General features: G+C 37.0%; 1 protein-coding gene across 5 annotated transcripts in view; it reads right to left on the reverse strand.

Moving 5' to 3' along the window:
• Positions 1–22,611, reverse strand: part of slc4a7 (solute carrier family 4 member 7) — a 64,426-nt gene that overhangs the window by 20,961 nt on the left and 20,854 nt on the right. For 3 of the 5 annotated variants that reach the window (XM_079836698.1, XM_079836697.1, XM_079836696.1), the window contains exons 2-7: positions 13,842–13,923; positions 5,729–5,872; positions 5,461–5,599; positions 3,538–3,698; positions 3,263–3,451; positions 1,466–1,870 (exon numbers count right to left, since the gene is read on the reverse strand). In XM_079836698.1, coding sequence (XP_079692824.1) covers positions 1,466–1,870; positions 3,263–3,451; positions 3,538–3,698; positions 5,461–5,599; positions 5,729–5,872; positions 13,842–13,923 — 1,120 coding nt within the window. The remainder of the gene's footprint in view (positions 1–1,465; positions 1,871–3,262; positions 3,452–3,537; positions 3,699–5,460; positions 5,600–5,728; positions 5,873–13,841; positions 13,924–22,611) is intronic. The other 2 variants (XM_079836700.1, XM_079836699.1) reach the window with 1 other exon arrangement.

The raw sequence follows: 22,611 nt of genomic DNA on the forward strand, positions 1-22,611 counted from the left end.
CTGTGCCCTCATCCATTGTGGAGGACCATTGCAAGTCACACAGTGGTATTTAGAAAAGTTATGAGAAAATGTCTAGCATAATTGGGGTGATCATTAAATACGAAATATTTGATGATCACCCCAATTATGCTAGAACTAGCATAACTTTTCTAAATACCACTATGTTAGAGGTGCAAATATAAATAGCTTTTAAGGCCACTGTACTTCATGACATTGATGTTTTATATAGAGACTATTTAAGTATTCTTCAAAGACAACACTAATATCTGAACCACTGTATGAGAATTGCAGGTGCTGTTACTGGATGTTCTGTATGCATGCGTGTATTCTCAGGGAAAGATAAAACTCTCCTTAAAACGTCTGATTGACTGGACATGGTGAAACTCAAAAAACGTGGGCACACAAAGACATTCAAATACTTATCAGGGTGACAGAGGGAAGAGTGTGACTGAGACAGGTTAGAAAGAGACAGGAGAGAATGAGCGTGTTGGAGGAAATGTGTTGAAAATAGTGTGTAATCAGATTGTCTTGGATGTGTTTTTTCTTTCTATTTTTTTTCAAATGTATTTATTTTATTTACTGATAAATATAATTGATTTTCATATATGACTCCAGATTTGGGTTTATAATTAATTAAAAATATATATAAATATTTTATGGTTAAAATGTAAGCTTATTTTATGTATAAACACACACACACACACACACACACACACACACACACAAACACGTGCAACTTTCCTGCTGAAGTTTGAGTTTAGCGAGCTGTTGGTGAGAGACTTCAGGTTTACATTTATATTACTCATTTTATATAATACAATAATATTTTTTTCTTTCCAAAAAAAAAAAAAAACATACATTACAGTTCAAAAGTTTGGGGCAAGTAAGTTTTTTTTTACTTTTTGAAAAAAGTCTCTTAAGGTCACAAAGTCTGCATTTATTTGATTTATATTATTACAATTTAAAATAACTTTTCTATTTTATTATGGTTTCAAATATAATTTAAGTGATGGCAAAACTGAATTTGAGTCATTAATACAGAATCAAATTATTTGATGAATAGAAAGATTTTTTTTTTTTTTTAAACAGCATTGATTTAAAATAGTATTTTTTTTTGTAACAATGTAGGATACTTTAAATGTCATAATTTGATCAATATAATGCAGCCATGCTGAATAACAAGTATTAATTTATTTTAAAAAATATAACAAAAAATGTACTGAATAAAATAAACTAAGTGAGAAAACATTTTTGAATAGTTGTGTATGTGCCATAATCGAAAACAATACTCAAAATGCCCATCATTACTTAGAGCTACTTAGTTGACACAGTGTAGCACATTAATTTCGTATCTAAAGTAATTCGTTTTCTGAACTCAAACACTCATGACAAATATAAAAAGAGTGAGAGGCTGAGCAAATGTATCATGCAGGAGACACATCATGCTGATGGGCTGGATATTTGCCTGACTGCGGTAGGGGCAATAGCTGTGCCAGCCCGGCCGGGTCATGAACCACCTTCTCATCCTGAGTGGTGAAAGACCGTGACTGCGGTTCTTCCTCCTCCTCGGGCGGGAACACCATGACCTCTGGAATGTCCTCTCTCTCTCCCCGCGCCACCAGCAGCTCTGGCCCCTGCTGAGAAGGTTCTGGGGAGCGGAGAAATGATGAAGCACGGTGGGCGGTAGGGGGTGTGTTTTGAGGGGTGGCAGAAGGGGAGCCGTTGGGGGTGGCGGAAGGGGTGTAGTTGGCACAAATGATGGAGGAACAGGAACCGCGGGACTCTCTGGAGGGACGGCGCGAGCTGGGGGGAGTGGAAGTGGAGTAGGAACGTCTAAGGAGGGACAGACGGGAGGCAGAGATACCCTCCCCTGATGCAGGAGGTCAAAGGATGAGGAAAAGTATGAAGAGAGGAAAACAAAGTAAACAGACTGCAGATGGAATAAAATAACATTGTTGAATAAAATAAAAGAGCAAACATGTTGAGATGAGAGAGTTGGGAAGGTTAGAATGAAGTGAGGAAGTGAGATGGTAGCAAGAACGGAAAGTGCAAATCAGTCACGATTCAAAACCCAAAGACATGACCATCACACGCTGATCGTCCTTTTAATAAATCAGACGAGCTTGTTTTTTGTTGTAAACCATCACAGAACCCACACTCAACTCTGAGAATCAGGCCTGTTTCACAGAAGCAGCAGAGAACAGCAGCCTATTTTTGCAACGCAACACTCTCAACTAAGCAGATTTTTTTTGGAAAACGCTCTGTAAATATATTTAATCAACACAATCTTTGCTACACAAATTATGAAGCAAAAGAATTTAGCAAAATACTCTTTTCTTTTAAAATTGTCTGCTGAAGCTAGTTCCAAATATGCTTTGACACGAACATGCAGCCTTCATATGATCCAATCAGTTTAAAAAATTGATTTTGGTGTTTGAGTTCTTCTAAACATATATTAAAATCACCATTTCTATGCAAGTACACTACCGTTCAAAAGTAATGGGGTCAGTAACTTTATATTAAGAAATTAATATTTTAATTTAGCATGGATGCATTAAATTGATAAAAAGTAAAAGCAGAGATCAATTTCAAATAAATGCTGCCATTTTAAACTTTATATTCATCAAAGAATACTGCATTTTTTTAATAAAAAGCCTTGATGGAGCATGAGAATTCTATCAAAAATAAATTTTACAAATCCTACCGACCCCAAACTTTTTAAAATGGTATATGATGTCACTACTCGTGAAAATTAGATGTCAAGACGATAAAAATAAATACATTTGTATATAATATAATTAAATATATAATATAATATAATATAATAACCCATAATTATTTTCTGTATTACGCCGCTGTTCTGTCACGCAATTGGTTCAAGCATTTCTTGTGGAACAGGCCTTGACAATGACAACACCATCACTTTAGCTCTTCATTGAGAAAGTGTTTGGTGTGATTAAAAGCAGGAAATGCAACCAACACAGCACACAGTGGCCAGAAATCAGTCAATGAAATGCGCCATGCACTTCACAGTCCAATTCAATCCTTTCAGCACTGAAGGAACAGACCATCTAGTCACATACACTCCCTGCCAGGCATCTTTAAAAACTGCTGTCCACAGGCACAAGGACCCTATGCACCCCTACTTGCCTCCATTTCTTGTTTTTGAGTGGAAACAAAGGATCAGTAAGCAGTGGGTTTAAGAGAATCTAATTCTTTTGAGTAAATATTAGAAAAAGTCAAGCACAGCAAAAAGTCTCACCATTCCTCTCAAGCAAGTGCGGGTCTGAATGTTTCTTGCCTATGTCGGCGAAGGAGCGTACAAGCGGGATGCGATTACTGAGCTTCTTCTCATTCTGGTGGTGATGTCTCTTCATCATGGCTTCCCGTACCTTCTCCCTCAAACTCTCATCCAGCTGCTCGGATGCCACCATGTTGTCCAATACCATGTCTGGGAGCAGAAAGAGATCTTCATTTTTTAGACGTTCATTGTGTTCATGCTGAGATATGAGGGTTTATCTAACAGCCAAGTGTTACCTGCTATCTCCTCAATGGTGTTTGCTCTCATGTCCAGCATGACTGTGCCATTGAGAATGCAGCTCCGTAACTCAAACAGGCTGTGCAGGGAAAGCGTGGCAACATAGGGCTTACTCCAGCGTTCTCCTCCATCCTCTACGTCCTCCTCAAACTTCAACCACCTGCAACAAATAAGATGTGATGTTGACCAAGTATTAAGACAAGTATTTTGACACTTTCCGGTGGACAATTGTTCAGGTTGTCCATGGTTTATGTGATGAACTTGAGAGGAAATGACATCATACAAAACTACCTTTTAAAGTCTTTGTAAAAATGGCTATGAAAAGTGTTCTGATAAAATGTCTAGTATTATGTTGTTAGCAGATGCCACTTGATATTTTGTGTTTTAAATAAAACGACTTTCAGACATTTTAAAATTTGTCCAAATACTTTTTTAAGACCAAAGCTGAAGTCCATGTCTAGAGAACAGGGTGGACACTGGTTAATATAATGGGGCATATAAAATATAATACAACAAATAATTAAAAAATGAAAACAACATTTCTGAAATTACATGCATTTTATATCATATTCATACTCAATTTACAACAAAAAAAATGCACATTATCGATTGACAACTTTTTGGAACTTGGTACACTTTTGTTCTGTTAATCAGCCACTGCAAATAATGTCAAAATGGCCCTTGATTATGGAGTGACAAAATTAAATAAATCAATATATCATGAAATTATATGTTGCAATAAATAAAATAAAATGTAGGAACAAATAAATAAGGCATGAAATAATTGTTTTGCCATGTAACATGAAAAAAGGAGACGAAACCACCTGAAATATGCCTTAAAATGAAAAACTTCATGATATACGAAATAATCACAAAATAACTGAATACATAATGAAATGTTTCAATCAATAAATTAGTCTAAAAGTATTTCATGCCTTATTTATTTATGCTTGCATTTTATTGTACTTTTATTCATTGTACACCATTCCATGACATATTTAATAACTTCATTATATATTTATTTAATTTAGTGTTAAATCACTCTAAAATTATCCGCTAATTATTATTTTGGGCAATATATATAGTAGCCGGTAGCAGTTTACAATACAACTGGTCCAAGCTCTTGTTCTCTCCAGACTGGACTATTGTAATGCTCTTCTAGCAGGCCTTCCGGCATGCACTATCAAACCCTTGCAACTGATCCAGAATGCAGCTGCAAGGGTGGTCTTCAATGAGCAGAAGAAAGCCCACGTCACACCTCTCTTCATCAGTTTGCACTGGCTGCCAATTGCTGCAAAACCTCAAGCATGGGTTGCAGACTTAACTTTTAAGTTGCCGCATCAAATTCAAGGCACTGGTGCTTGCCTACAAAGCAACCACAGGCTCTGCACCAATATACCTAAACTCGCTTGTTCGCTTGTATGCGCCCTCCAGAAGCTTACGTTCTTTAAGTGAACGACGCCTCGTAGTGCCACCCCAAAGAGTCACAAAATCACTCACGGACCTTTTCCTGGACCGTTCCCACCTGGTGGAACAACCTGCCTATCTCAATTAGAGCGGCCGAGTCTGTAGCCATTTTCAAAAAACATCTAAAAAGACACAACATCTTTTCCAGCAGCACCTGATCAAAAAAGACTAGCACTTAACAAACTTAACTATTCTATTTGTTTTTCAGTTTGTTTATTTATAATAAAAAAATTAAAAACCTATGTGCTGAGCTAGATTAACTGAGACTTGTTACAGCACTTGCATGCTGTTGCCCCTAGTTGGTCTGATTGCTTCTTTTGCTCTCCTCATTTGTAAGTCGCTTTGTATAAAAGCTACTGCTAAATGATTAAATGTAAATGTAAAATGTAAATAAACCAGTACACACAAGAACACCCAACACACATGCACTCTCAGGCTTCATGTTGTGTCCTCACCTGGCTGTCTCTTTCCATTCGTAAGCGTTTCCATCACGGAAGGACAGCTCGTCGAGCTCAGTAAAGAGGTCGTGAGGAATGTGTTCCTCATCATCATCCTCAGTGCCGAGGATAAACTGGACCCTCTGTGAGGGAGTGTCTGCAGCCATGAGTGAGAGAGGCCAATGAGTCAAGATACTCAGACAATTAAACAGGAATAAACAGGAAATGATTACAATTTTTTCATGAAAATTAGCTGCATAGAGACATTCTAGACTGTTATTCTTACCGTATGATGGTGATTCTCTCCCATCCTCTCGCTCAGACCCTCTGTCCTTCCTTTTCCGATGATGCTTGTGCCCACGGTGGCGATGCCTACGTCTGCTTTGTCTTCCTAAAGGTACATGTACGCCCACGTAAACTGCCCTGTGACCTATAAAGAGAAAGACTTTATCCACCTGTCTGGTACTGCATGTGAGAAGAGGCCCTTTAAAGGTCCACTATGGACAATAATAAGAAGAGATCAAATACAACAGTGTTCCAGACACAGAAATTCCCATCTTAGAAGTAAGCACTTCCTGAACCACATTTCAATGAGCAAAAATTAAAACATTAAAAAATATGTTGACAACAAACAAATGAACAATGTTGCACAAGATCTACCCAAAACACATGGACTCCATCCACTAATACCAAGCACAGGTTTATATCTTATTGGGGTGTGTAAATGCATAGTATTTTATATAAAGAAAATTATTAAATATGCTTTTAATATTTTTTTTTACATAATTTTAAATGCCACGAGCACATTTAACCATTGCAATATTCTAATGTACAGAATGAAAAAAAAAATCATTTTGAGATTTGATAAATATTACATTTAAAAGTGTTATTAAATTATTAAATGTTCTCAAAATATAAACATTGGTTATCCTTTACTTCAAGGTGACAGTTACATTGTACTTACTCAAATAAGTACTGAGTAATATTAATTAACAACATGTAATTACCATACGGTTAGGGTTTGGTTTAGTGAGTGTTGATGCCCAAAGTAATCTAAATGTAAATATAGGGGGAATAAACATGCACAATTAAATATCCAATATCATTCAATCTCAACTGAGAAAAAACTCTCTTATATGGGTGGATAACCAACATTGAACATGTATATACACCCAGAACACTCCAGTGTCATGGAGGCAGGTATTTTTTAAACCAAACCTCTTGAGTAAAATGTGACGTGCTCTTATGTTCCAATACACACATCCTAATCTTCTGCAGAGCAACCCTCCTAAACTCAATCTGACATGGTGAACAAACTGTGCAAGAGAACTGATGTGCTTTTGACAAAGACATAAATAACATCTTAACTGTCTCTTCTGTGCTTTAAGGAGCTTAAAAGTTAAGTCTGCCACCCATGCTTGAGTTTTTGTGTTGAAGGCAGATTTCTGGGAAGCAGATGCTGCATGCGTCACAAGAATGATGTCAAAAAGAAAAGAAAAAAACCAAGCAATTTGAACCTAACTTCATTTAGCCGGCCGTTGAGCAGGGAACGCTCATAGTGTAAGGGTGGGAAGTGTGTGAACACATGTGTGGTCTGTTCAAATGCCTGCTGTGTCTACACCAATTTCACACGCTTGTCTTTGCAGAGAATGCATGGGAGGCTGAGACTCGAGTACACACTTTGTCAGCCACAACAGCTCTTGAAAAAAACATCTGGCAAATTTTCCAGACACATAGAGGCAATGCAATTGTGTCACCAAACCAGCAAATCACTTATCTCATGTGCATCAATCCTTCAAAGCATGTATTCTCCAACTTGACGTAAACAGAGTCACTGTTGACTTCCACACACACTGGGGTCAAAGGTCTCCAAAGCATATCATTAAATCTAAATTAAGTCTCTAATGGCAATTAGATGGCATGCAAAACAGAGCCTTACTTAGATTTAGAAGAAAACAGTGGTGTGGATACAAAGCAACACATTCAACGGCAAGCAATATGGAAAGGGGGTGGAGGTGGGACGACCAATACTAAACCTTCCTCCCACATTATCTCAACACTCCCCTAATCACCAGTTACAAAACAACAGCCCTATGCAGAGCTGCATGCCTGTGAAAACCAATCTTGGTCCTCACTAATTACCATAATCAGCCAAGGCACTCATTTGGCAGGAAAAACAGAAAATGATCAAGATATCAAAGTGCATGAAGTGGAGGAGCTAAAATTGGCACCAAAATGACATTGACCTACGTCTGTTACGATTATATCATTACATGCGTCAGGCAGAACGGCATGAACAAAGATCACAAATTAAAGAATCCTGTCTAAGGTATAGAAAAATAAAAAAAAGGAAAAGTTGTATTCATTTACTCATCCTCATATCATTCAAAAGTATGTTAGGCAGAATGCTCATGCTCATTTCTATACAATGAAAGTAAATGGGATCTGTGGCAATCAAGCCCCAAAAAGGACAATTAAAGTAGTCTATATGATTCATGCACTATATTCCAAATCGTATGCAGCCGCACATTAGTTTTGTGTGGAGAACAGACTGAAATTTTAATCATTTAACAGAAATATTGAAAATATTTATAAAATGTTGAAAATATTGGCTTGAAAAGTTTGCTGACAGTGCTCACCATTTATTTTCATTGTATGGAAAAGAGCAGATTAAACATTGTGCTAAAGAACTTAAATCGGCTACATTAGAAATGTAGGAATTGACATGTGCTTTTATAATCATTACACTGAATAATATGCAACGGGTTTCCTGTAACTTCCCTTAAGACTACATTGGCTGTCAAAAACAAAGTAAAAGAGAACAAACAAGAATGTTTTACATGAGGAACAGAGAGTGCAGTTAATGCATGACCCGAGCAGGCCCAGTTTAATGAATTAGAACTTGAGCTGTTGTCTAATCCATCATAATGCTATTAAAGTGAGCGGTAGGCAAGCGCATGCTATTTTTTACAGGTTCCCTCTTTAACTCATTACAATCATATCAGAATTACATTAAACCTGTATGGCACAGTGCCTGAAACGTAAACCTGTCCTGAAAGTTGTTTTAAAAATGGACCTTAATCTGAGAAGATGCCATTTTTTCTGCAGAACACAAATGAAAATAAGGCTGTGATGGACAGAAGAACATGTACTTCAATATTTTGTATGGTTGAGTACCTGCTTGTAAATAAAAAATTAAAAATGCACAGAACATAGATTTCAAGTAAGAAATTCAAAAGAATAGCATTTATTCATTAAAAAAACCCAGAAAATATTATCATGGTTTCCACAAAAATATTACAAAAAATTTCAACTGAAGTTATAAGAATATTTCTTAAATAAATCACTAAATCAGCATATTAGAATAATTTATGAAGGATCATGTGATAATAGAGACTTGTCTGGCTTTCACCAGAACAAACTCAATTTAAGATTGAACATTGGTCAGGGGAGTCTGCTCTATATTTTCTACTGCACACGGCCACACGCGAGCATAAACGCGCATAAATTAAATTACTTTGTGCGCAATTGGATAGTCCTTCAACCAATCGGACCACAAGAGGCGTGATAAACAAGCATAATTCAAATGACTCTGTACGCAATTGGATAGTCCTTCAACCAATCGGAACACAAGAGGAGTGATCAACGGGCAACGACCCATCGCTTCTCTTTCCGTCATCGTGATAATCCCTCCAATAGCAGGCCAGGTGGATAAGCCAGTCTGTGATTGGTTCCCGCAAAAGTGTAACAGAAGCAGTGGAAATGAGCGTACGGGTTTCCAGACTGAGTTGCCGGGGGAAATCAAATCGCTGGCAGATCAAGCTGGGTTTACCCAGTCTAACTAGAGACTGGAGTAATGATGCTGAATGTTTAGCTTTACCATAACAGGAATAAACGACATTTTAAAATGTATTAAAATAGAAACGATTCATTAAAAATTTATATTTCAAAATATTACTGTTTTAACTGTATTTTTTTATCAAATAAAAGCAGCTTTGGTGAGCAAAAGAGACTTATATCAAAAACATGAAAAACTTTTACGAATCCAAACTTTTGAACTGTAGTGTAAGTGAACATAGAATAGGGGTGGGCAATATGGCAAAAATATCATATCAAGATTTTTTCAGGAAGATCACGATTCACGATTTTATCACGATTCTTTGTCATGTCTTTTATTATGTCATTGAGCAATCCAGCTAAACTAATTTGCCCATTTAAAAAATTTAGCCTTCCAAGGTATATATATAAAAAAAAGAATGACAGAACATTTCGACCAAAGTAGGGGAGGGCAAAAATGAAGATCTTTATTTCATTACTTTATCTTTGTTATTAAACATAAGAACAAAGAAGCAAATTTCAAATAATAGGACAAATACAATATAATATACAAATGAAATAAACAGCGTTTTAAATTTTTTTTTAAAGTATTTAACAGTAGCATTCAAGTGAGAAATTGAATAAACAAATTTAAAAGTAAAACACTAAATAGACTTCACTGCATAACTTATATTCTGATTCTTATTAAAGCTAGTGAAGTTATTCAGTGAAGAGCAATACATGATTTTCTATGTCTTTTGTTATGATTAAAGGTGCAGTGTGTGAATTTTAGCGGCATCTAGTGGCGAGGTTGTGAATTGCAATCACAAAACGCTCACCCCTCCCTTTCGAAGCACATAGAGAAGCTACGGGGGTCGACACAGAACAAAAATTGTGTCATCGGAGAGAGCAGAGAGCGACTAGCGCTCTGTAGAGAAGTTTGTCCCTTTAGGGCTACTGTAGAAACATGACGCCGCAAAATTGCGATTTCACTGTAAGGTGTATGTAGATAGAAATGGCTCATTCTAAAGGTAATAAAAACATAACAGTACATTATGTAAGGTCTTTATACTCCACTGAAAACATAGTTATGTATATTATATTGCATTTCTGTCAATAGATCCCCATATATTCTACACACTGAACCGGGGCAGCAGTGGCTCAGTGGTTCATGTAGGTTGTCTACAAACTGGAAGGTTGGTGGTTCGATCCCTGGTTCCACCTGACCAAGTGCCGAGGTGTCCATGAGCAAGACACCTAACCCCAGCTGCTCCCGACAAGCTGGATGGCACCTTGCATGGCTGACATCAGTGTGTGAATGAGTGTATGAATGGGTGAATGTGAGGCAAAAATGTAAAGCGCTTTGGATGGCCGTAGGTCTGTGACAAACGGCAGCAGGTATATTAGGCTGCTGTCACTAAGACCTCATGCATGGATCTAATGGTGCTTTCACACTAGCAGATTAGATGTCAGAGATTGACGTCAGAGTTCGGGTTCGTTTGGATGATGTGAGCTTCTGAACTCGGGTGCGCACCCACGAACTGTACCCGAGTCCGCTTAAAAAGGGTGGTCTGGGGTACGGTTCATGTGAACTCCGGTACGGTTCGCTGCTGATGTGAACGCAATCATACTAAATCGCAGAAGATGACGTATGATTTGATAAAAATGTGTGTTTCACTCATTTTCCTGGCGACCGTGACTGACGTACTGCAAGCAGAGAGCTGTAGATCTAATTTCTGCTCGTCTTCAGTGTTCTTTAGAGCATTTGCAGTACATTCGCGGCAGACAGACGCAAGTGCCATTACGTACTGAAGTTTTGGAAACAAAACCAACAGTTCAAAAACAAAAATATAAAAGTGAGGTGAGCAAGCTATGGATTTTGCCACCTTCACCCTCGCTGTCGTTACTAAGCAACCGGGTAAACAGCTGCAGCTTCGATGATGCAAACGCACCCCAGTTCGGACCCAAATAATATAATATGAACACAGTCCAACGGGGGCAGGGGGGGACAATCAAACTCAGGTTTGGTCCAGGCAATCGAACCAAGTGTGAAAGCACCCTTATATACAGACATCCGATTTTAAGACATAACTGACTGTGTTTATGTAAACCTTTTGACAGTTTAAGTGTAATAAGACGCAAAACTTAGTTCAGTACTCACAAGCTGTGTGACAGGCTTTTAGGGTGCGTTCATACTTGTCATGTTTGGTTCGATTAAAACGAACCCAGGTGCGATTGATCGGTTAGTGCGGTTCATTTGAACATATGTGAACGCTGCCATCCGAACCCTGGTGCGCACCAAACAAGCGGACCGGGACCGCTAAAAAGATTGCTCTCGGTCCGCTTCCAAACAAACTCTGGTGCGGTTCAATTGATATATGAACGCAACACGGACCAAAGACATGTTAACAAACCAAAAACAGGACTTGATGTCACAAGATGTGACGATACAAGTCAGCTGATCAGCAGACGACGCGGAAAGATTGGTGTATCCAAAATGAGTAGAGGGCAAACGTGGAGCAACGAGGAGGTAAAGTGCCTCATCAATATATGCAGATCTTCGTTTCTGCATACAACGGAGGAAATCCTGTTTCTGTTTTGAATGTTTTGAACATTTTATGAGCTCTTCGTGAGTTCTCAGCTGGTAAAAATAAAACTATGTACACGCATAAAATGATGGCGTTTAATCCAGCACACAGCATTGTTTTGAATGTTCGGTGAGGAAGCTCCATTGCGGAAAATACGTCATAAAAGCCGACCAATCAGGTTGTGACCGTATCCCTATGCCTTTGGTTCGGTAACTTTAGGTTCGCTGTTAAAAATGCAAGTGTGAACGCTAAGCGGACCAGGACTATGTGTTTTGTTTTGGTCCAGACCAAACTACAAGTGTGAACGCACTTAGTGTGTGTGAGCATCAGGTGTATCCACTCAGAAAAGTGTATGTCAGAACAGTGTGCAAAAAAAAAAGTTTAAAAGGTCCTGTTCTTCGTGATCCCATTTTTCAAACTTTAGTTAGTGTGTAATGTTGCTGTTAGAGCATAAATAATACCTGTAAAATTATAAAGCTCAAAGTTCAATGCCAAGCGAGATATTTTATTTGACAGAAGTTCCCTTTCAAAGCCTACAGCGAACGGCCGGTTTGGACTACATCCATGTACATCCTGCTTTAATTACGTCAGTAGAGCAGTTTGTCGACTAACCTCCGCCCACAAGAATACACGAAAAAGGGGGCGTGGTCTTGTTGCTCCCTCGTGGAGAAGAGGAAGTGTTGCGTTCGGTTCGGTTGCGTTTGTCGCCATGTAGTTCAGACGCTGTTATTTTCATCCCGGAGTCAAATCACCTTTGTTTGGCCTTCAGGGGCTGTAGTTTGAGCGCGTTCATCTCCCCGTTATGGTAAGAGGCGTGACCTTCCCGGGCAACGTGAGCTAAGCTGCTGTCGAATCACAACACGGGAATCGCTGGCACAATCAGAACTCGTTACGTATTTCTGAAGGAGGGACTTCATAGAACGAGGAAATTCTCAGGCCGTTTTGAGGACAGTGAAAACAGCAGTATACAGATAAGTAAATTGTGTGAAAAATACTGTGTTTTTTTACACATGAAACATGAACACATGTTATATTGCACACTGTAAACACAATCAAAGCTTCAAAAAAACATGAAAAACGTGACCTTTAACTGGCAAGTCTTTAAAACGCATGCGAATAATAAACTTTCGTCACTGTGAAGAACTGCAATGTCACGTGAGCGTAACCCTACCACTATGTTGCTAATGTACGTTGCTGTGTACAGTGTGTTGGGACGTGGTTGTCATTCCAGAACTGCAACTGACAGAATGTGCACTGTAACACTACACTACGATATTTCTTTAAAAGCATATCATGAAGACCTGACATAAATATAAATACAACATATAAATAATAATACATAAATAATCAAATTGAATTATAACAATACAACAATATAACATAATTGGATTGTTTATGTATAAATCAGTACATATCGGTCCACCACAACTCACATCTGTGTTTCCATTCACGCCATAGTAAGGGAATCAATTCCCAGACTATGAATGCCATAATTGTAAGAGCCAGATGTAGGTCATATGTCCCCTCACACTATGCACGAGTCACTTTAAGACTGAGTTCCAGAGAGTTCTAGACATTCCTTGCCTTACTCATCTGGCAAAGCACCTAGTGCCTCCTTTCCAACACGCACAAGCTTCCAGAACACATGCAGAAGGCTGATAGCAGGATCAGTTCACATGGAAACATGACGTTGGCCCATGGGAAAGCCCTCACAGGGGAAGGGGGCGGTTTAAGACACGTTTAAGATCAAAAACCTCATTGAACTCCGCCAAAGAGTGAAATGAAGCTGATGGTTTTAATCATTGTGTTTTAAAACACTCCCAAAAGTAACAAGTGAAAGAACCTCAGGTATTCACTGTAGACGTCCATGTGCCAAAAGACCAGATGGTATGCTTGAGGATAAGACGGCATGCAAAAAAAGAAAAAAAAAACAAAGCATATGATTTTGAGGGGTAAATAAAAGGAGGGGTTATGTGAAAGGAGGGAGTGACTTACTTTCAAGTTCCTCTTTTTCAAAGTTTGTGTTGATGGTAGAGCTGGTTTTCCCCTGATCAACAACAGCTTCCTCATCATTGCCCTGAATGGAGAGAGATAAAGACAGATGAATTTGTGTCACAACAGAGTAAACAAACAATCCATGGCAACACGAGAGGGTGCCATTGCTGCTTTCATCTGGCTAACTGAGAATTGTGCAATAGTTTTTAGAATTTATAACGTAATTGGGCTTAAGACTATTGTTTTTGACAATACACTCCTTGGCACAAAACTGAAGGAAACAGGTCACAAAATAAACAACAAGAGTTCATTTTAAGTCAAATGAAAAAAAGCACATGGACAGCACTACTGCCAACAAGAACATAGTAGTTAAAAAATGAAATACACACGGCATGTCCACATAAATCAGGGGTGTCCAAAGTCCGGCCCACGGGCCAAATGCGGCCCGAGGATGAATTTCAAACGGCCCGCAGCTTGTCTATTAAAATATATTATATGTGGCCCGCCATGCATAATTTACGAATCGTGCAGTTTCACAATGTCAACACAAGGTGGCAGTACTAGATTTTAGGCCAAGGAAACCATGCCCAAATTGGAACGAAACTGTGCTACTTGTGCGCAGCGCAACTTGCGAGCTGAGTCTGAACAAATGAGTGTCTCGATCACATGACCACTAAACAGCCAATGAGAAGTGTTCGAGTTCGGCGTAGAGGTCTCCGGTACAAGCTGCATCTCTCTGTGATTTTATTTAGTTTAAAGCAGTTAAAACAGCGCTGACTTAATCAACAACACTAACCTGCAAATCAGGAGAAACTCTGAGCTGGTCCAGTTAAAATACTTTTCAGACAACAATTCACCAACATTTATCATGGATTTACTCTGGTAACACTAACTGTAACCGTGGTAATTTGTCATAAATGTAGGTTAATATCTAATTTTATTTCATTTGTAATGTAGACATGTATTAAATGAGTAATAAAGGCCAAATTACAGACTATTTTTGTTATAAACTTGCAGTTTTGTGCCATTATACACAATAAAGCCATTCTAGATATAGAGATAATAAAATGCTCTTATTTAGTATTTTTGTCTTGTTTCTAGTCTAAATATATATAAAAAAAATCTTAAATCAAGATGCATTACTAGATAGGTTAAATGACATAAGACATTTTTTCTTGTTTTCTGGAAAATAAAATGAAACTGAAGTGAGTTTTTGCTTAAAACAAGCAAAATTATCTGCCAATGGGGTAAGAAAAATAATCTTGTTTCTGTTTGCAATCTTGTTTCTTGTTTCTGTCCCAAACAGAAATAAGATTATTTCTCTTACCCCATTGGAAGACAATTTTGCTTGTTTTAAGCAAAAACTCACTTAATTTAGAGCTTTTATCAAATCTGTAATGTTTCCAAGAAACAAAACATATACATACATATATAAACATACATACATTATATATATATATATATATATATATATATATATATACATACATATATAAACATACATACATTATATATATATATATATATATATATATATATATATATATATATATATATATATATATATATATATATATATATATATATATATATATATATATATATATATATATATATATATATATATATATATATATATATATATATATATATATATATATATATATATATATATATATATATATATATATATATATATATATATATATATATATATATATATATATATATATATATATATATATATATAATTAGTTACAATTGCTCACACTAACATTTTGGGATCAGAAAAAACTCCTAACCTAAAATATTAAACTTTGGCATACACTGTAACTCATCCCACGTTATTTAGCTACAGACATAAATTGTGGCCAAATACATTTTATTTATTTTTTTAATGTGTAGCTTGTTTATTAGACAAGCTTTAAACAGTAATGAAGATACTTTATTATTATTATTATTATTATTATTATTTATGCCATCATATTACAGTCAAGCCCAAAAAATTCAGACACCAGATATAATTTTTTACTAGTGAGTGCAGGACACTATAGTTAATTTACGTAAGTGAGGAAAACAAAATAAAGTAAACTGTGACATATTATACCCAAAAATTCTTCATACAAAAATTGATAAACAATTGGGACCAAAATTATTCAGACACTTTGACCTGACCACGTTTTGCTCAAGTGTTTTTTCTTGAATTGCTAATGCGACCTTTTACACCACAGACTGAACAGAATTAAGAATTGCTTTGTAATTGGTTGACCTAAATTGGTACAATCTAATTGTGTACTTAAATTTAACATCTGATTGGTCGATTGTAATCCATTACATACCTTTCTATTTAAGTTACCTGAATTTATCAAGATAAATTTTTAGTTTAAATCTGAGTTCTTGTCATATTTTATTACCATTTTCTAAACTATAGCAAATAAACGGTGATAATGTGAGAAAAATGTGTCGGAATAAATCTTGGTTTGACTGTATTTGCAATAAATACTATTACTACTAAAAAAAAAAAAATAATAATAATAATAATAATAATAATAATAATAAAACGTTTATTACATTCTTTTTAATGCATTTTGACTTTTATGACTGTGGTCTAATGATCATGTACTTATTACATCAAAAATGGTTTTGCTCATCAATTATTGAACACTTAAATGTAAAAATATAGGTTTTGGCATCAGTCACCACTTAAAATACTTGCAGTACTTACAATAAACAGTGGCCATAATAACATGTCTCTAAAATAAGACGTACTATAAGACCATATTATCAACTAACAGCTGCTGTCAGTTGGCACCTGTCTTTTGTGCAGGGAAGCAGGAAAGATCTGAAAAGTGGCGGTGACACATTAAGGCATTAGTCTTTGAAAAATAATGACTATCTTCTAAAAAGTGAGGGGGAATATGTCCCCCACAAATGATAATGGTTTCTCCGCCCTTGCTTATCGATGCTCCACTATGAGGGACTAGGACACAGGACACTTCAATAAAGTATAATTTTGTCTAAGTCAGGGCTTAGACTAAACTTCTTTAAATGCATGCTTCACATGTCGACTTCCAGTCTATAATACGTCTACTGCACGATATTTTCCAACCACATCTGTTTAATAGGTTGAGTCACATTTGGTGACCATGTAAACGAGTGATTATAATTGTTACATGCTGCCCACTCACTTTTATACAAAGACAATGAGCTTAAATTGGGCACAAACCAAGTTAACTCCATTTTGTCCATTATCAGGACAAAGCCGCAATTTACAGGCAGAATGATTATCATGAAATGAGAAAGTCTTTCCACTTTCAGCCTAGAAGGGATCCTAAAGTATGCTTGGGACACAAGAGAATGCACTACATCGTCATTATCCTGAATTTCCCAAGAGATCCCCGCATGTCTGTGAGAACATTTTGGTGGTCAATGTAGAAGGAGCTGGTGTGTTGGAGATGGTGATTATGTGACATTTTTCCAGATGCGAGCCAGGGTATTCTCATGACTATGCTTGAGTCCCTCTACAGCATATTTGTTTAAATTCCCCAGACAATACCCCAATTCCCACAATTCCCTACGATTGCTGCTGCACAGGACAAGTCTCCAGACAGAACATTGCATAGGTCTGTGAGAAAACAAAGTAACCTCTTTCTTTCCTGTGACACCACTTAAAAAAATAAAACAATAATAATAATTATACAATTCTGAAAAGTGTTACTCATATATATATATATATATATATTAGTGCTGTCAGTTAAACGCGTTATTAACGACGTTAACGCAAACCTATTTTAACGGCGTCAATTTTTTTATCGCGAGATTAACGTTCTTTTTGGTCTAACAAACTTTGTAGTTTTTTCACATGCTGTTGCAGCAACTAGTAACGTTAGAAAAACTACAACACCACTCCGGATGTAGCTAGACCGGAAACAAAACATCAGGCACGCTGCGGCTGCCCACACTTGTTTGGGCCATTAAAAGAGTAGACGTGGATGGCAAGCGTGAGACGCCGAAATGAGAAACGTATTATGCCATGGTTTAACTCAGGGGTCTTCAACTAAAAGTGCTTGTCTTGAGCGCTGCTTTCTGCTCTGATGGTGCATTCACACCGGACGCGAATGAAGCGTTTTGCGCGAGTGATTTAAGTCAATGCAAAGACGCAAATAGACATTCTGCGGCGCGAATTAAGCGGCGTGCATGTCGCGTCCGGTGTACCTGCATGCTTGACCGCGCGTCTGGGTCTGAACGCAACAGTGAGCATTGCAACGTTAACTGTTTCATTAGCCTACGTCAAAAGGCTTCGCGGTCCGGATTTGGACCGGAGTCCGCTAGTTGGCGACCCCTAGTTTAACTGCACTATAGGCGGAGTCCTAGTTTACCTTGCATGTGCACTTTGTAATTTTATTTTGTATCACCCTGTTTTGATCCCTTAGAAAGGGCTGTTGAAGGGGCTGTTTGTGCAACAAAGTATTTTTTTTCACCCTTTTATTGATGGGCAGTGTTACATTGTGTGAGCGATTATTTGCTCCAAGTGAGAATGTTGGTGTGAAATCGAACACTAAAGTATGCCAATGTTGTTTTCAATAAAACAAACATTTGAACAAAGCAAGCCGATCCACTTTTCTATGTTGATAAGAGCATTAAAATAAGAAAAAATAATGGGACAAAAAGAAATCAAGGGACATTTAGAATAAATAAAAATGTGCGATTAATTGTGATTAATTGTGAGTTAACTATGGCATTCATACGATTAATCGCGATTAAATATTTTAATCGTTTGACAGCACTAATATATATATATATATATATATATATATATATATATATATATATATATATATATATATATATATATATATATATATATGAGTGACTAGTTGACTAATCTATTATAAGGACGCCAAGTGAAATAGATTGGTACGTGTTCACCTGAAGCCAATTGCTAACAGCTTAAAGTAACAATACAGATGATCGCGTTCAGATGATTCGCGCGGCCACTTGAACTGTGATGGGAACTCGGATTAAAGTGTGTTCCGCGCTTCAAACAAGCCGACTGTGAACTGTTAAAGATTGCACCCGGAAACCGTTCGGTAACGTTACACGCGTGCACTGAACCTTTAATCTATCTTAGTAATTGAATCTTTCATTCAACGGATTCATTCAAAAATCGGAATCATTCAGTAAAGAAACATTGCGTGTGTTGTTCATAGACGCAATTACAGTGTGTGTCTTAAATTACAATATGGTGTTTAAAATGTCACTTAAGTCACTTAAAGGTAGGGTAGGTAAGATTTGGTTAAAAAACTTTTTTTCCAAATTTGTTTAAACTTTCTTTATATATCAATACATAATTAAAACGTAAGTACTCTGAAAAAGAAAGTATAAAAATTGAGTGTCTGTAGACCTCTCACAACTGTTTTAAAGACAGCTCATTATTTCCATTCACTCCACCTTCTCCCTTCTGGGCTCTTTCCAAAGCCACGCCCCCAAAACACATGAACGCGCTACGCCCACCGCTCAGCTGAAAAGCGCATTATTTACCTGAGGCGAGCGGAGAAGAAGTGCATGTAGTGACATCATGTCAGAATCATATGTAATAAAAAATCTAACTTTATCATTATGAATATAAACAAATAAGATGTATTTTAGTACTCACTATCAAGCTAGAATAACGATACTGGTAAAGTTTAAAATACACACACAACACAGTGACTACGACACACACAGATACAAGATAAAAACATTAGTAAACATTGGTAGAGAATATAAAAACAAACCAAGGGCCGAAATAAACGTGCAGGTAAAGTTCCCGGTGAACATGATAAAAGAGTTTAGACAGAGGGTAGTAGCTAAAGCTAACTCAGTTCTAAAAAAAGTTCCTGGATGCGGTGTACTAGCTTTTACACATGCATTTTGTTATCTAAAGTTACATTTTGCGAAATTCAACACGATAGCGATCAACTTGAGCTAAGCATATTGAGTATTTATCATCTCTACTAATGGATCGCTAAGTGTATAACATTGTAACTTTATGCTAAGTAATGTTATGTTAGCTATATTAGGCAGTAGAGCCCGACCGATAAAGGATTTTTAAGGCCGATACCGATACAAATATTTGGTCACTTAAAAATCCGATATTCCGATATATCAGCCGATATATATAAAAAATTAAAAAATAAAATAACAGAAACGCGTAAAAAAACACAAACAGATTTCCCTTATACATCAGTTATTTGTAGTTATTCATGATCCCTCAGCCTCTCTAAAATAATATGATAATGCAGTTTAAAAATAAACTTGTTTGTTTTATTGTTACAACAGAACAGAGGAACATAAAATATATTAAAGTTCTGATAAATAAAATGTATAAAAATACAAACTTAAGATATGAAACTTAAAGTCGTTTGGACGAAAACACAATAGGCTAACAAAAACAAAAAAATCAAAGTTACCAGTATTAATAGATGTGGTAAGCTTTATAAATATAACTTTTAGCAAGACTGGAAAAAAAAATATTCAGTTAAGTTCTAGAAGTTCTGATAAATAACAACAACAGCAAAACATAAACTATATACAGTATAAATATGAGCCACCTTATAATTACAATGTCAACTTGCTTATCCCTTTACATGCACTTTTAATTCTATCCATCAAGCTACCACAAACCATTTTCAATCATCATTTGCTGCCTGCCTTCTAAAATCTACTAACGTTACTGATGATGACTCGTGTAATCCATTATTTGACTCGTTAATGCGGCGTCTGAACGAAGTCACGCACTTTCGTTCACTCTTCACGAGCCTAACTTACGATTTACAATGCAGAGACTGGAACTACAAATATACTAGTTATAAATACAGTAATCATTACTTTATTTAGGCAGAATAAGTTTGTTGTGTTTTTCAAGGCGCATTAATGTTAGCGGTCTCCCACTGATAGCCATGGCATTAGCTAGCTTTGTGGTTAGCGTCTATGATAAGTTATAATTTAGAAATATGTATACTTTTTCAAAATAACGGGCAGGGGAGAGATGATACGTCTCATGATGTCAAACTGTCAGACTATTAAAGAAATACATTTTATTCAGTCACATTGTCCGAGGTAAAATAAGTCAGTCAACTGTAACCTAGCGTAATTACCAGCTCTCTTGGCTTACATGTAACAGCAAAACTGGACTTGGCAGTTACAAATTGTGTCATGTTATTTGAGTTAAGAGAACTGATGGGGATGTTCTTTTAACTGTTATTCAATTCAAGCAATGTATGTCTCGTTGCCAACTTACATGCATTTCGCGGATGATCTGTGTTGTGAATGCAGCGCTCAGAGCGCTGAAGCTCAGCATGACTCTGCTGGATCAGCTGGTGGTGTTGCCAGCCGGCACGTTGTAGAGCGCCCTCTGGTGGACAAACTATGAAACGCCAACACTCAATGTGTTTGAGAGGTGTTTCGTCCGTTTTTTTTATTTTTTAAAAAATATTCATTTATCGGCCATCATAAATGCCGATACCGATAGTTTGGAAAAAGCCTAATATCGGCCGATAATATCGGCCCGCCGATATATCGGTCGGGCTCTATTAGGCAGCTACGTGTGCTAGTGATACATACTTCATGAAAACATAAACCAAAAAAATGTATAATCAAATGATTACCTGTCCAGCAGAAATACAGCCTCTTGAACTCCTCAAATCAAATGGGTGCGCCAGGGTTGCCAGGTTTTGACAACAAAATCCGCCCAATTGCTACTTAAAACTAGCCCAAAACAAGCCCAATCGTGTTTCTCCGGTAAAAATCGCATTTGGGGGGTACAATATGTGTCTTTTTGGTAGGGCTGCCTGCTAAAATTTCGCCAATCCCGGGGCAAAATATCACATAATTGGGGTCGCTTCAACCCGCGGACATGAAAAACAGCCTGCGGCAACAGTGTTTGAAGTAGCCCAACTTGGCAACACTGGGGCGCGCGCATGTGGGCAGATCCTGTAGCAAAAGCGGTGGTAGCCATGGTAGCGAGAGAGAGTGACAGTCGCCCAAGCCAATCACTTGTTTCGGCCCGAACGAAAATAATGAGCTGTGTTTATTGCAGATTAAGAAGTCTAGAGTCACTCGATTTTTATACTCTCTTTTTCAGAGTACTTAAATTTTAATTATGTATTGACATTAGGGGTGGCACGGTTCACAAAAGCCACGGTTCGGTTCGTATCACGGTTTTAGGGTCACGGTTTTCGGTTCTGTACGGTTCTTTTTGTTGTTATTTTTTATCGTTAACACTCCAGAAATTTACTTCAGCATATGATATATATGGCTTAATCATCCACAATTAGGATACAGTATTAAAAATTGTTATATCAAGTTGTTTCCTAACTGGCTGTCAACCGAGTCCGACACATTGCCGTACATTTTTCATGTTAATCATATCAATTTTGATCAGAACAATGCACTGTGGCTTTAATTCAGCTGACCTGATTAACACATTTCACCAAGTGTCCCGTGTGTTTCACAATCACCATATGACATCCAGCGCTGGGAAAAAATAACATAAAATACACGAAAACACAACACTGCCAGAAGTTTTTGCCCAAACTTCAAAGGCATGTTTAAATTATTAGAACTAGAAGCATATCTTAACTTTTAAATGTTACATTTATCATGTGAACTACTTATACACAGCATGTTATATGAATGTGTGTATGAGACAGAGGGGAACACGGTCGCATTTGCAGCAGATATGTTGCCCTTCATAAATCAAAGTACGAGACAGACAGGGGTCGGAGGA

Source organism: Gobio gobio (assembly GCF_949357685.1).
Source record: "Gobio gobio genome assembly, chromosome: 15".
In the NCBI taxonomy this organism is placed as follows: domain Eukaryota; kingdom Metazoa; phylum Chordata; class Actinopteri; order Cypriniformes; family Gobionidae; genus Gobio; species Gobio gobio.